The sequence below is a fragment of the Antedon bifida genome, chromosome 5, assembly GCF_963402885.1.
Source record: "Antedon bifida chromosome 5, ecAntBifi1.1, whole genome shotgun sequence".
In the NCBI taxonomy this organism is placed as follows: domain Eukaryota; kingdom Metazoa; phylum Echinodermata; class Crinoidea; order Comatulida; family Antedonidae; genus Antedon; species Antedon bifida.
Genome location: NC_136230.1, coordinates 10,181,810 through 10,198,750, shown reverse-complemented (window position 1 = coordinate 10,198,750; position 16,941 = coordinate 10,181,810). Strand labels below are relative to the sequence as shown.

Genomic DNA, 16,941 nt, shown 5'->3' with positions numbered 1-16,941 from the left:
GCCTAGCATACCTACAAAGAGTGTGGTGGAAGTCAAAAATAAAATAATAATTGTTAAACAGACTCTTCTTGCACATGAAGTATCATTTGTTTGATTTTTGTTTTATTGTACCAACTGTACTACGGTACCACCACAAATGCCTTTTTAAAAGGTTTGTTGGTGATGCAATTAGTAAAAAAAAATAGATATTATCCCTTTAAAAGTACTAATTTCATAAAAATTGAATAAGCCATTTAATGTCGCATATTAGTATAAAAAATAATGATAAAACCATAATTTTAAGGAGAAAAATAGTAAATCTGTATTAATTATTGATAATAATGTATAGATGGCAAACAGTTTTTTGGTCAAATTTAACAGTTTATTATCCGGAACAATATATTAAGTAAGTAAATAACTTACTACAAAATTGTGTGTTCAAAGTATGATATTTTTTAACTAAAAAAAATGATGATAGTGATACTGAAAACATCATTAGTTGATTAAATGCATTTATTGCACACTTTTTACATTTTATTATGTCAGGAAAGAGTGATTATGTATTCATTGAATGAATTTAATAAAATCATCTACTATCATCAATATCAACTACTGTAAAAGTAGGCACATTATTTCTTTTTACATCTTCCTGGTAAAAGTAAGTTTCTGAGTTAAAAACCAAGTGTTATGGCGCCCTCTACCATTTAAATGATTTGCTAGCAAATTTGTCCAGGGTTGTCCTGCGAGGCATTACCAAGTGATCACAGTCTTTGTTAAAGCGCATCGTTTGCTTACTTTAGTATGTCTGCAGTCTGCTTTAGTGTAAGTTATATGTATCTATTTTATATATTATTATATTTTTGAACAATTTAGATATTATGCAATATTTTTATATGTACTTGCATGTTTATTGTATTAATTCAGTACTGATGCAAGGATAGTAGTGTGTATTTTCTGAAATACAGCAGCATGGTCTTCTACATAGTTTCTTATTTATTATTTAAAGCTTACCTGTGATTTTAGTATTACCTATTCAATTTGTTTGTGTTATTATTACAATATGTATGCCCTCTATTCCATCTATTTACGTTTGTGAAGTGAAATTTCTCCAAGGTACTTTTACAGTTTTTATTTTCAATTTCAATATAATATTTTCCAGACATATACTATATAAGGATAACAAATATATTTTATATTATTATTATTTTTTATACGGTATGTATTTTTTAGTCATTTTGATTTATAATATTACCATTGGATTTGTGTCCTCTTTTGGCTTTTGGCTCTTTATCGGACAATTTAATTTTCTGTGGCATGTTTTGTACCTTATTTATGTCTATGTATATCTGTGATAAATTTTCAAAATCATACTGAAAATGTTAAAAGAAAGAAAATAATATAACTATTGACTATTTTGAGAATCTTTTTAAGCAAAATAATACTTTAATACCAGCCATCTGAAAATGAAATGTTACTGTGATACTAAAGTAAAAATCAAGACAGAAATAAATAAATATAACTATTGACCAACTGTATCTTTGAGAATCTTAAAATAATACTTTAATACCAGCCATCTGAAAATGAAACGTGTTTCTGATATCTTTTACATCTGCCTTTGTTATCAATAGATAGCAAGGATCAGTTTTGTATAATCTTTTGTTCCAGTTTGGTGCACTGTGGTAATGCATCTTGTGCGTTGTTGCCGTGTCATACTTAGTACAGCTGTCTTGCAAATTACTCATGTTTTTTTAATTACAGTAATATTGTTTCTCATTTATTTATTTTCATAATTGATTTGGACTTTGTTTTCTTACAAACTTTTGAAAACATATTTTTCATCATATAATTTGGTTTGCAATTACAAACAATAAGATGTAGTGTATGATACTGTAATAATAAATAATAATATATTTCTATTGAAATATGTTGTTAATGTTACTTAAAAAACTACTGTTTATTGTTTCATATTATAAATTACTAATTCCTCAGTGATTGTTCCTATTAACTTCAGTTTTTTCAGACTGAAACTATGTGCAAAACAATAAACAAGTAATCAGTAAGTGTAATATAATAACATTTTTGTCAAAGGTTGAACATATTTCTTTCAATATTTGCCAGCAAGCATTCCTTACTTTCATTGACACAAATTTTGTGGTCACATACTTTAACAATAAGAAAAGGGCACTACATCAAATTCAAAGCACATTCCAATATTGATTTATTTTTCCGTTTACTGGAACTACAGAATTATTTCAAACAAACAGCAGTTTTTTATGGTAAACTTCCTTGATTGCAGTCGGTTTGTTGGCAAACAAAGGTTTAACTTTTAGTTATCTTTATTGACCAGTTTTGGTATTAGTTTCAGAACCTATAGGCAGTGACTACAGATTTTATTTTTGTACTCGGTTTGTTTAAACACTTCCTGAAAGAAGGTGCAAAAATATCTCATACTATACTACAGAATTATAGTTCTGTATTGTAAAATGTGGTCACATGTGTAGCGTTGTATAGGAATTGAATCCAACTTGATTAACTACGGCATCTTTTCTCTTTTTTTCACCGTTCAGTGTGAATATCCGATATACAGGAACCAATTTGATGCTGCCATGACTTTCGTTCATTAATTTTGTATCTTATACCTTTTGTAGAAAACAAATGTTCAGCCCTATGGAGTTGTACGACGCATACAATACAAAACCATAATTTCATAGGTCGGAACAGACCCTTTGTTCTCCCAAATCTATCAAAGGCCTCCACTGATAGATGGATTAAAATGACACATTATTATTTACCCTTTTTCCAAATTCTTGTTCAAGATTCATGAAATTTTCTTGGTCCACTTTAAAATGGAAATTCGTTTTTAAAAATCATTTTTATCAGGGGTCTCCATCATATATTAATATAATTTGAGAACATAATCTATATAATTTTGTATTCTCAAATAATTCTGAGTAAATCTAACTCACATTAGCATCCTGTTGGTATAGTATCTGCTGCTTCCTTGAGCTCGAATCTAAACATAGTAATCACAAATTCTTTTTAAATTTAAATGGAATGTTAAATTTAGTACCGGTTCTTTACTAGTAAAGGTAAGGAATACTGAAATAGTAATACAGTATATACAATTTTAAACTGAATATCTCTTTCACAATTTATAATTCAAAATTTCATCACTAAAATATTATTCTTTCTATTATATTTTCAAAAAGAAATTTCCAATCGTATAAATGTTTTCATTAAGCGTGTCGAAAGATTTGATTATTTTACTCGTCCGAAGTAATGTTTTAGTTGTGAATTCCATTACACAATATCTTCTTCTAGTATTATATACTTGTTTCTTTGATGTATGAATATCTTAAATTATGTTTTTAAAATTCACATGTCAAGCAATTCATTGCGCACTAATCCTCATTATTGGCTTTGTTACTTAGAACGTGACAATCATAAGGAAAGTGTAGCTATATTCTGTTCATGTGCATAACATAAATATAAATAATAGAGTGTTGTCCCTGGCCTTTAATTTATTATTCAAATGATAAAGATGAGAATATAGATTAGTTTTACATATGAAACAAACCGTGGAACTCTTTTTGAATATTAATAAGAATTTATAAAATTGGCTGAAATATCGGAAAAATAACACTTATGTTGATAGATTGATCTAGGGAGGTATATAAATACCGCCCTGGACATTATTGAAGAAATAAAAAGATTATCAAATACAGTTGATCAATTTTATCTTCTTAAAAAAAACTACAAAAGCAGAATATTTGTTAAAATTATCTAAAAAATTAGTGTCAAGTTCTTAGAAATTCTTAATAAAGCATAAATATTTTAATTTATGCTGATTGCCTAGTGAAGTGAAATTTAACTGTTTAAGCATTAAAGTTGATATGCTAAGTAATTGAATAAACATGCTTCATTACCGTAATTATTATTAGTTTAATAGCTTGTTGACCTTGGTCTTAAACATTTATTATGAGGTTAAAGTAACTTTGGTAGGCCATAGGAAATACTACTAGATATGCTATGTATGAAAAGACTAGATAGTCTTTCCTACAGGAGGATTAATCTGACACTGCAAGCCATGGGAAGCCCAGAGAGGCTATAGAAAGATTAGGCAAGATTTTAAAAAATAGGCAGGTTTTTAGAAATATTAGGTGGCTAAGGAAAAACTAGACATTATTATACTATACTAAAACAACAAACAAATTTATATATGTTACTGTCTGGATAGAAGAAAAATATTAAAATTTATAGTAACTGTATTTCTAATATAACTTCTGAAGATAAAGAGGTTAGACATCCATCTAAATTTGTTGAATCTGGATTTGGTCTACTGCGTCTTTGTAGCCATTAGCAATGAAGGAGGTGGCATGGCATTGCAACATAACAGTATCGACATAATAGCTGTATAATCAAGATTTTGTGCGATATAAACTTTTTCTTGGAACTGCATACTATAATATTTTGCAATTTAAAATTTCTTAATCCATCATGAATGGTTTTTTGATGTCATCACTCTTTTGTTTATGGAGTTTAAATCATTTATGGACATAAATCACGCAGCAATGTTTTGTCTTACTGCATCTTGTCTTGTCATCTCTTAATCACGCCATGGCTCGGTGACAATTCAGCTCGTCAAGACATGTCACAAGTATATCCGACGAATGTAGAGTTTAATGAAAATATGCTATTATACAATCATTATTGTATGCTGCTAAAATCAGATGTGAATGCTGTTAACTGTATCTTATATTGACAACCGAGTCGCCCTTTATAAAAGTAAGAGAGCATGTGACTGTCTACTACCTGATCATCTGTAATATGTCATTTATTTTCCTGTGATTTTTATACATTACAATCTCAACTAGATATGCCTGACAGGTATTTCCATAAAACATACAACTTATTCCCGTGGGCTCTGCAAATAAATTAAAATAATTATCCACCTTTTACTAGAATATCAAAAGTTTCCCCCTGGGACATAATGGAATGTTCCAAGGGAGATCTAAGGTGAAGTTCATGATGAGTAGATTAATATTATATTAATCCTAATGTTTAATCTTGTGGATAATCCACAATAGATTAAATGATTTTTTCTATGCATATAATCAGAATATTAGTTTGCCTTATTTGACTTGTACTTCTACTGAATAATCCCAAATAATAAATTGTTCAGTAATTATTATTTTTTTATATTGAAAAACTCATATCTTCTTTACCTTTTTATATCACTAGTATATCACCATTATGGGTATGGTAAAAAATTAATAAGATGTGAAATCAACAACTCCAAAGTTACCCCAAATATACTGTTACAATGGAGGAATTATTTAATGCTGTTACTTTGCATTGCAGCTAAACTCAAATTGTCGCAATAACCAGATTTTTCCTGTTTCTACCAAGAAAAAGTAAATCATTCATTCACTATTTAACCAGTTATCTACCCTCGGCAGAAACAGACCCATATATTGCTCTAATATAAATCTTAGCTTATCATTTACTTTAGTAAGATGTGAAGAAACTAATTTCATCTTTCAATTAGGTTTTGAAAGTAAGCTATCTGGTAGTACGTGTATATGGTTCGTATCCTACTCCGGAAATCCATTAAATTTATTGAAAATTAAAAGATCTCATATAGGTCTTCTCGTTGAAATATATACTGAATGTTTGATTTAATTTCTAATCACTAACAACTAATTTGATATCTGCTTTAACTTTTTAAGCAATTTTTCAAAAAATTTCAAGTTCTTGGAACAATCTGTTGTATAAAATGAATATTTAATGAAAATGTGTCTGTTTCTGCTGAAAAAATCAAAATAATTGATTATTCATAAGTACCACAAACCACAGAATTGTCCGTGTTGCAATTGAACATTTTCTCCAACGTTAATCGGTTATCTGGTAATCGCTTTTTAAAAATCATGTCATCATTACTGACAACGCAGTTCAAATTATGGAAGGCCAATGTGTTGGTTTGTTTACATCCTATCGTTGCCTAAAACTCTCACATGTAGAATTAAAAATTAAAAATTTGTTTCGCTGTTGGTACTACTACTACTAGCTAGGCTACATATCTCTACCGAAAAATGACAGGCCTAAAAAAGGACATGCAAAACCTCATTAGCCTAGACTGGTGGGATGTGACGTTTATGTAGAATCCTTCTTATTCCCCTGGAGCCTCTCGGTATAATTCTCCCCCACAAAATAAAAACAATCACATGTTATCTATCGGTCCAGGTCCACATAGTCGTTTTGCTAATTGTCGATCGCACAAATCAACAGCATGCTTTGTGAGTGAGGGTTGCCCATACTCACAAGTTGACCTAGTGGTCAATAATCGCTATTTGAGTTGCAGCTAAAAACTACTCCGCAATAATCGGTTGAAACATGCAATGGATTAAGTGTTTTTAATGGGTTATTTTTTAATCGGTTATTTCATTTTGCGCCATTTCTGCTGCCCAAAAATAATCGGTATTCCTGCTCAGCAGGAACAGGCCCTAAGAGGACAAACAAGTTCAATGAATTTGTAATTTGTCAATGATAAATGATTTTTCATAAAGTGATATTTTGCTTTATGCTTTAGCAATGTTGAAGCTCGAGAATTCCCAAGGCAATTGTAAGGTACATATTTTATAAATAATGCAAATATACTCTAGGTAATAAAACTAGACACTTTATAAGAAGAAAAAATGCTTATGATAATTTCCTGGGAATAAAAGGTAGAAAAATATACAGTACCAAAAACAGAATGATTTCAAATAATATTTCCATGCAATAGAATGTGAAATTGTTTTCATAATACAGTAGTATTTCAATTTAGTTGAAATGTTTTTTTATTTTCCAAATTTCTTAACTTTAAAGTATTTATCTATACCAGACAATCTTGAACTAGCCAAAAAATGGTGTTTTCCAAATGCAATTTTTGTTTGTTTAGTAGAAATGAATTTTAGACCCTTTAGACATGAATAATTTTATGATGTTTTTTTTTTACATTTTAAATTTGTATTTCATTTTCTTTTTACAATTTAAATAATAGAATTTGTGTAGAACTTGTTAAAAGAGGAAAACAAAAAACTATTTTCACTAGACAAAATGGTTTTTCTTGATAAATATTGTCAAATATCAATTCTGAACATGTAGTATAGGTATTATTTATGGTTTTTAAATCGCTTTTTGATATTGTAAGTTTTGTTTCTTTCGTTAGTTATGTTCAGCATCTAGTTTGTCTTCTCCAGAATCTACAGTAGAAATCATACCATATAAATTCTCAGACATCTGTTGTGATGGCCTTTGTCTTGTTTTTTTTTTCTTTGTCTGTCCGTTTTTTATAGTCTGCTTCTTGTGGTTTCTTTTCAACAAGGTTTCATTTTTATTATTGCTTATTGGTTGATTGCTTATGAATATTAATGAAAATATGAATTCTCTTCAAAGAGAATCATGAATGTGATAATAGGCTAAGAGATAATTATCTGAAAGTGAATTTAAAGAATATTATACCGTCGCATAAAAGATAATGTGTAATTGGTAGATAATTGTGTTTTTGCTTTAAAAATCATGGAGAATCATTAATATTTCTGTAATAAGTATGATATGTTTTTAATTTCTTTTTATTAAATAATTTTTATTTTGTAATATGTATCATGGCCATAAATTATGTATTTCTTTCTTTTACCTTCGATTCTATTTGTTATGCTTTAGATCGTAGACAAGACAAATCGCAATGCATTTAATTTATTCAATGCATAGTTATTAACTTAAAAACAAGACATTATACAACATTTTTTAATTTGAAGTAAAATATTTGATTTTGTTTTCACCAACGTAGCACAAACCATTAAAAAAATTGTTGCCTGTGTAGAAGTTTTGAATATGTTTACGTTGGTGTAGGTAGTCGGTGACCTACTTACATTGTAAAAATATTTGGTTAGATTTTCTCAAGCAATTTGAGATATATCACACTAAATTATCAGGACACACAAGTTTGACATTCATTCTTTTCATGACAACAAATTTATCAAACTCTAAAATAAAAATTAATCCGAGAATTAATTCGGTCGTACAGATAATCTGTGAAAAGCTAGTACGCCTGATCACGGCTCTGTTTCAGTTTTTAATTCACACTAAAAAAGATAAAATTATGTCATTTTCTGATCTACAGAACTTTTAAAACAAAGAATTCATTTTTATTGCTATAAATTTATTTTTTAATTCCAAAAATATTGAACGACAGATGACATTTAATATAAAATTCTATATTATGATTTGAATTTGTTTTGAATGTGAATATTCCAAAAATAATTATTGTATGTAATGATAATAATTTGGTAATTATTGTATTATTATAGAAATTGTAAATGTATTAGCGTAGTATCATAACACTCACATATACATACCCATCTGTTGTGTTATTTGAATGTTAACATGGTTTTTAAAGAATGTCTTTTTGGTACATTAAAATGGCGGTCTAGCTCGCTGGTCTTTTAATCTCAGGATCATTGGTTCAGATCTTTCAAATATTAGTTTCAATCGCCTTTTATTTTAAGTGTCTTAGTATTGGGTTAATCATTAAATAGACTTAATAAGTTAGTAAACAATTTATATAAATGATAACAGAAGTTACTTTCAAATTAATTACTATCAACTACTAATTAATGACTTCCTCCAAATTAAGATTTTGTCACTTGTCAATTTATTTGTGATTCCCAGGTTATATTCACACTGATAAAGTTATAAACTGTGTTCAGACATAGAAAAACACTTATCTTTACTAAGTTTTGTTTCAGACCTTTTCTTTTTATAGGATACAATATCATGGGATAGAATGCTGAATTACTGTACATTAATACGGTTCAGTGTTGTAAGACGTGCCATAATGTACAGACATACAATTGTCAGCTTCGTACTTTAAAAATGCTATCAGTGTGAACAGAATCTAATATTACAAAGCCCAACTCTTTAATAGTTTAATTGATGTTAAGAACTAAACAAAATACATGTTTTAAATAATAATACATTATTGGTTAGGAACAAACAATTCCAAAACTGAGAAATAAATTTACACAACATGTGTTTTCATTCTACGTAATTTGTTAAAATTTTTGGTTATATTTCCTGCTTCAATCACAATCAACGCATAAATTATCTTCAACAGGTCAATAAGGAAATACCTGTTTTATAATATCACTGACTACTTCCTGGTACAAGACCTGGAATTCTAAACAAATACCTTTAATATTATTTTCACCTATGGCTCTTAACAATCATTTAAACACAGCGTTAGCTCCAGTGCTGATAACACTGCTTCTCTGTTTAAAAATTTACCAGAAAAATACAATTTATAGACTAGCGAATCTATGCCTATTTTGGAGTTCATGTTTCCAGGTCGGTTCTTGCAACATATCCGAAAGCCAAACTATCTTTATGGTTTTTATTTCATGAATTTGTCTCTCATACGGTCATAGAAAGAGCAATAATTGTGAGCATTGCTTTTGTTGGTGATTTTACAAGATATTGTTTGCGATTGGACGAGAACTCTGTACTGATTGTTGTCACTGATTTTGTTTTCACTTGTGCTTTGAGAATTGAGTTAACTGACTTATTTGTTCGCTAAGAAAGTCATGGATTACAGCAACCCGCACCCTGTAAGTTTTACTCTCTTATCTTGGAATTTTACACATAAAAATTGTGAAAAATTTTGTTTTCCTAGTTTGATAACAGTTTTATTTATTTTTTTTTTTAAGTATATAATAAATAGTCTATGAAGTAGTCTTATACCTTTGTGGCATTTATATCATCATAGATAAATATTGATTAAGTGATTGATGGATTTGTTCATTGGTAGATTGATTGATTGATTGGTCCATACATTCACCAATCAATAAGTCAAAGTATGGAGTCCCGATCAGTTTCCGTCAAAAGCTAAGAGGAAGCAATTTCCAAAAATATATTTTTAAAACATGCATAAAATTAACGTATCTGACATTTTTATTTCAAGTATGTGTTTTAGTTCTACACAAACATCTTTCTTGAACTTACCAAACATTGTAGCTACCGTAGTTTGTCCACATTGTCACTGTTTCAACTCTTTTGACCTGAAGTGCCCCTTTCAATCTATATGCCTACTCAAGACTACAGCTGGTCTTTTTTTATGGAAAAATTAAATCTTCTAAAAATCCAACTGACCAATAAAAGAAAGTAGAAATGATGGTTCTGTGAAATTCTGTTTTTTGTATAAAAACAAACCAAAACCAAATCATTCAAACATAAGTACATGGGAAAGCCTATGAAAAAAGTCTTTAGAAATATTTTTGTCATCCACTTGGTGTGTATTAGTTCATTTATTCTACTTGGAAGTAAAATACACTGTCCCCACGTTTTCTCTAAAAGCAGTTGATTTCCACCAATTTGGTACTGTAACTTCTGTTTTCTGGTCTAAACATTTAAACTATTATATAACGTCTAGTATGTCCACCTTATGTTACAGGTTAATATGTGGTAATGGTATTGACATCATTTATTGTCTACAACAATTGCTTGCCTTTTTATATATTTTTATTAGGAACTTAATAATTTAATTACCTCATCATCAGTTTGTAATAAAGACGTGGAAGTTGAATTTATTAGTACAACCCTGAACACAAGTTTAACATTTGTTTTATATAAGATCTAATTATTATAAAGGATTTAAGAATTCTCGCAGAAGGATTGGCTTTTCAAGTTTTCAGTCCATTTCCTTAGTTATAACAAAACAGGCATGTTCATGTATAAAAAAAACATCACTTGTTATGTCGTATAATATGTCGTTTGATTTGCATAAGTCTATTGTATATCTCTTTGTGCTTTCAGTATAGAAGGTACTATGATGGTGACCTGCTTAGAGCATTCATATATATTTATTGTATTGTACTATTTTACAATGGCAATCCTTTTTTAGTAATGTTGTGAGAGTTGTGTTTCAGTACCATATAGTGACATACCTTGGAGAAAAGAATTATATTATTTTGTCTACAGTCTATCAGACAGCTTTTATTGTTTGCTCACTGTACATAAATAATGCACACAGAGAATTCTTAGTAACAGCAAAAAGGAGTAGAGTTCGTTCATTTATTGACCATATTATAATGAGGTATAAAACAACATTTTTTTTATTGGCGTACAGGTAGTGGCAATTAAACTCCAAACACTTGTTTAATTCTCATGAGGGATTCGGCTATAGGCATCTCCCTTCAAAATGAATCAATAATAGAATCACAAGATGTAGCATACAAGTACCATGTGTAAAAGAACTACAAACCATCCTGTCCTAAATAGAACTGGAAAAAATGTGTAAAATAAAACACACCTCCCAAACTTGTTTTGCCTGTTGTGTCATCTGGGTCAAAAATCCTGAATATGCACCTGATTCTAGAAGAACAGACAGGGCAACCACTGGTCCTTTGAATTGGTGGACCAATTTATAGGCTTCGATTGAGTAGTTCTCAATTAAACCAAAAATCCAACATAGTACAAACTTAAATATTCCACAGGAAATGGCACAATTACCATGGAAGATATTTCCAAAATCATTTTGTGCAAGAAAACAAACAAGGTTCCGAAAATGGCAGTTTGAAAGTATACAGAAATAGAATTGTTTGTATTGTAACTGTATTGAAGCGAAATGTTTTAATTATTTTACAGCGAACTATAAAACGGTCTCACTTCTGTGTCGCCCAGTTTTCATCTAGTGTGAATATAACTCTATGGGTAAACAAGCAAAAATGAATATTTCATATGGCTGAAGTTCTGGCAATGAGAATCTCGCATTTTAAAGGGTTTTTCTGTCAATGTGTTTAAATTTAAATTTAAAAATCTAAATTTATAGTTGTATTAATGTTAAATGGGGTCTTTTCATGGGTGCCAAAAACGTGAATGCTAGAGTGGAGATATCTAAAATTCAACTAATTACATTTGAATGTGTTGTACTATGTAGCAAGATTGCCATTGACAAAGACCTTGAACTGTCCATCTCTTTTTACATCAATAATTTTTACTAATGTTATTTTGTGTGAAATACACAGACTACGACAATGTTTAAAATGTACTTGGAGGGAAAGCATGCAAAATAACAAATTATAATTCCAATGTTCAGTTTAAAATACCAATGTAAGTATTGGCTATTTTAAGCTATGAAGTCACTTATCCTATGACATAAATCAATAGAAGTGACGTTATTAAAATAGCTTTTCATGACCGTTTTAGAATACAGACTCCTGTTGATGATAGATTAATAAACTTAACTATATTTCAACGTGGATAGCCAATTGTAGATGTAAAATGACATCTATGAATAATAACTTTACAATGAGCTGCTGTTGTAAGATAAGATTATGATATTAAATGTTAATTTTATACAATGTTGGTTTCTTAAATTATTGACTTTTGACTTCCATAAATACTAATTTTGTGGCAGCAGCAATTTATAATGGCATTTAGTAAGAGTTAAACAAACGACGGCTTTTCAATATTTTTATTTTCCTTTCTTTATCTCCAATTATAATAAAGAATTGTATACTTACAAAAAGTACTAAATATGACTATAAATATATGAATTAGGATTTCAAACAATGTTTTTACAATTACATAAAAAAACATTAAGATAATTATTTATATATATAATATCAGGATAATTTTATCTGGTGTATATTTTCATGTATTTTTACTGTTTCTTTTATTTCTACAAATGTTCTGTTACCTATTCCAAACGTAAAACACTAAAATCAATTCATTTCATCTTCTCGTGTTTCCATTTTTACACATACATGCAGATGGCTATGTAAGGGTTAATTATTCTTTTTTCACTCCATTTAAAGAATATTTAGGTTCATATGAAGGACATACTACATGGCTGTGGCATATATCTGTCAACTTTTTTCCTCCAAACTGGCTTTCAGTTGGTCGAATATTTTTGTCGATTTTTTATTTACGATTGACTGCCTGCATGCCTTGCATATTAACTTGAATGGTCAATATAGAAAATGAACATAAAATCTTGCATCTTAAATTGATTCTAATTTAAAATTATGTTATTTCAGTTTTAAAACTTTCCAGATTTAATACGAGTTATGAAATGATCTCCTTTAACATGTTCCGTCATGCGAAATTACATTTTGCACTCTTTTCTCCAGTTCTATTTAGGACAGAATGGTTTGTAGTTGATATAATGCTTATATCTTCCTTTGACTGACATTACAATTATAATTTGGTCTTCAATTTGGTATTTTGGTTTTCTTCCTCATTCTTCCAATAGCTATCTTTATTGCTTATCTAGCTTATCTGGATAAACTTACAATAGTCCTCTCTCTCCAAAGAGAGGATACAATTATGAAAAGAAGAAATTCTTATATGGACAGACGTAATAGCACCATAGTTGGCAGCACTGATATGATGTGACCCTTGGGGAAGACCAAGTCCACAGCACATTGAGTCAAAAATTGTTTATGGAATGCACTATATAAATACATTAACATTCATTTTCACTGATATATAATGCATGTATGTAGCACCAGCCCAAAATCAAATTATAGGTACCAACCAATTTTGTTTACCACCTATAATCAATTATAGGTCCATTGTCTTACCACCACTAACAGTGGCAGATCAGGCTTTTTTAAATGGGGAAGGAGGTGTACGTAGAGCTTTAAAAATATATAACCATTGTGCTGAACCTATAATCTTTTCCAATGTATTTACCGCAGTTAAGGTGATCCAACATATTTGATGAAAAAATTTAAATATGGTTGGCTTCATGTCTGATGAGAGGAAGTCGGTATCAATGATGTATTGGTTGCATTTAATCGTCTACTTTAAAAAAAATATATGTATTTGCCATTATTCAATTTTATTGATTTTTTTCTGACGTTTCTAATATATTACTAGACTTCTCATCCGAATACCGCCGCTTTTATTTTCGCAATATAAATTGTAACATCGTAATTAATAAGATAAAATAAAATAATAATTACAAAATTCTCATTAAAATAGACTTTTATTGAAACAATTTGACAGTGTCATGGATGCTGTACTGACTCGAGTAACAGCACACACTTTCTTTGAACACAATGTGCAGACATACCTTATTAATAATACTCAAAGAAAAAAAATGTAGTGGATTGATGTAGTGGATTGATATGTATAGCTATGGAATAAAAGCTTGGCTTTATTACCTAAATTGGCTACCCTAAGATAAGCGTATGTGGGCTTACCCCAGGGTAGGCTTGAACACAACATAGGCTTATATCCAAGAGTGGGCTTTAATCTAAAAAAGGCTTACAGTACTGTATGTCCATTTAAGTGCGCTTATACACAAGATGGGCTTATATACCTGATGGGCTTACTCTAGGCTAGATTATATTATTGTAAATATTAAGATCTTATAGATTACCTTTGCATGTTACTTCGCTAGACATTGTTTATGTACACAATGCAAATTTTACATCGACATACAACACAAATGGCCGCTGGGTATTATCTTTGATGAAAATCTTTTACATTGGACCTAATGATTAATTTTGATGTCAAAAAGAAGCAGTGATTTTCATCTGAACATCAAAAGCTGAATAAAATGTGACAGAAACAGACAATCCATAATCTAATGTTACATAGAGTTTATATAAATTATGATGATTATTTTCAGACGAAATCTTGTCAATCCTCTAATGTTACACTCTAAAATGAAATGTGTATACCGATACAAACGTATGAATTACGCAGAACTCGGTCCAGAATTTTAATGTTTCAAAGAAATTTGTTGATAATATTTTACTTTGAAGATTATTTTTGAGCGGTTTATAGATTTGTTTTGTTTATTTTTAGAATTTGTTAAATTTATAGACAGAAAATTACATGAATTTTCAATTAATCTATTATGACCAAATATAATCCCATGCTTCCCTAATTTGGAATACAAGATTTTGGCCCCCCTAATTTTCACCAAATTTCATATTCTCAGTCATACAGTAATTATTCTATTCAGATTATTTTGTAAAGTTTGCCAAGGTTAATCCATTGCTAATTACTACATCAAGTAGTACTGGTAAAACATTTCAATAATTAATAGTTGTGTGTAATGATAGGCCCATTTATACTAGGACGATCAACGTTAACTAGATATATATGTATGTTTCTTTATACATAAACCAAAAGAAATTAGAAAAAACTATAAGATAACCATTTATGCTGCCTTAATATTGTTTTCACACGTCCAATCAAAGAACATCATGATTAGTAAAAGCAATAATATCATGATAATACAATGATTTTATTGTTTTTATTGATCATGACATCATTTGATTGGATTTTTTAAATATTATTATTTATTACAGCACAAAAGGTTATCCTATAGTTCTAGAATAAAAACTTCTGTAATTTTGTCCTAGTGTGTGGTAGCTTTTAATTAAACCTTTTAAGACAGAAAACAATCATAACATGCGTTATAATAATCATGGCATGAATAACTCAATGAACAATATGTCTAACAATAAAGTTAAAAAAACATATGATCCCGCATATATAATTTAAATTATTCCAAAAACACCTAGCCAGTTTTATGTCCTAAAAGGCTCATGCATTAATCTAATATGAAATGTTTAATTCAATATCGACACATCATTATTTTTATTTCGGAAATATTTTCTTAAAAGGTGACTTTATGTCAATATACTAAATTACAGCCTCTATTTGAATTAAGTATAATTTCCAAATCAAATCACCACCGTGCATCAAGGGACAATAATAACATGTTACGCATACAACTGGAAATAATCAATGTAGATGCATTTGTTTCGTAAAAGTCCATGTTACAACTGTGTTCAAGGTGAACGGTTGATCCAGGCTATTTTAGTGTTGCTCACATTATAACCACAAGTCACGTCAAGAACAAAACGTGCCATCCATACCCGCTGATCCGCTTCATCAAAATTGCATAAATAAGTTACATCTTAATGTACACTACAGATGATTCTATTCTTAAGAGAATTTCATCGTCACTTTTTTTAAATATATATACAGTACAGTAGTTTATTCAGATAAAAATGGAAAATATAGATTGAGTTTTATTGTCTTAATCTCTTCTAAAAATAGTTATTATTATTGAAATAAAATAATTATTTTGTAAGTACCAGTATATGTTTAATTATGAAGCATTCCAATTATCAACTAGAATTTAATTCGTCACTTTGACGAATTATAGGTGATCATTTTTATAAATTTATTGACATTAATATTTTTTAAACATGCACGTATGTTAACATACGATCGGAAAATGTTGATGTATGCCATCCTATTATACGCTTATAGTGCTTAGTTGTGCCTATTATATGTCATATCACATTATGTACAGTATACTGTATATCTATATACAGTGTAGCATTGGTGAAATTACGGACACACATCATGTTCTAAGTTTTTTGCACTGATGACATTATCAAAATAAACTTGTGGATACCAATATCGAAAGATAATGAATTGAGCAATAAAATATAACAATTAGAAGAAAATTTGGCACGTAGAAGCGCGGTGCGCGCTCTTCAAAATGTGTATAACTTTGACGAAAGAGATGAAAAAACTACTTTTTAACTTCAACTGGTCATATGTTAACTTCATAACATTCGATAGGCTTAATTTTTATATGCATTCATATCTACATTTCACCAGCTCTCATAATAAGTTATAAACATCAAGGTCAACTTTAATTCAGAAGAGCTGTAAGGTATTCAACTATACGTTGTAGGTGAAATTACGTAACCCCCGTTATTCAAATTTTAAGATGTGATGACGTCATCGAAATGAAAATATTGGCAACTCATAAGTAACATAATTGGTTGAGGTAGAATATATTAAAAATTAAAAAAAAATCGAGCACAGATAAGCGAGTTATGCTCTGTTGAATATGGTGGTCTATGACAAAATGGGAAAAAACCC

At 29.4% G+C, this 16,941-nt stretch overlaps 1 protein-coding gene and 1 long non-coding RNA gene across 13 annotated transcripts in view; one reads left to right on the top strand and one right to left on the bottom strand.

Annotated features, from left to right (window-relative positions):
• The window catches only part of LOC144842732 (uncharacterized), a 173,360-nt gene that overhangs the window by 97,905 nt on the left and 58,514 nt on the right, over nucleotides 1–16,941 (bottom strand). The window lies entirely within an intron of this gene.
• Nucleotides 1–16,941, top strand: part of LOC144842664 (muscleblind-like protein 1) — a 179,460-nt gene that overhangs the window by 115,916 nt on the left and 46,603 nt on the right. The window contains exon 1 of one of the 12 annotated variants that reach the window (XM_078699176.1): nucleotides 533–801. The exons of 10 other annotated variants lie outside the window; for them this stretch is intronic. In XM_078699176.1, coding sequence (XP_078555302.1) covers nucleotides 781–801 — 21 coding nt within the window. In that variant the 5' untranslated portion in view covers nucleotides 533–780. Of the gene's footprint in view, nucleotides 1–532; nucleotides 802–9,113; nucleotides 9,627–16,941 lie in introns of those variants that run through there. One more of the 12 variants, XM_078699174.1, reaches the window with a different exon arrangement.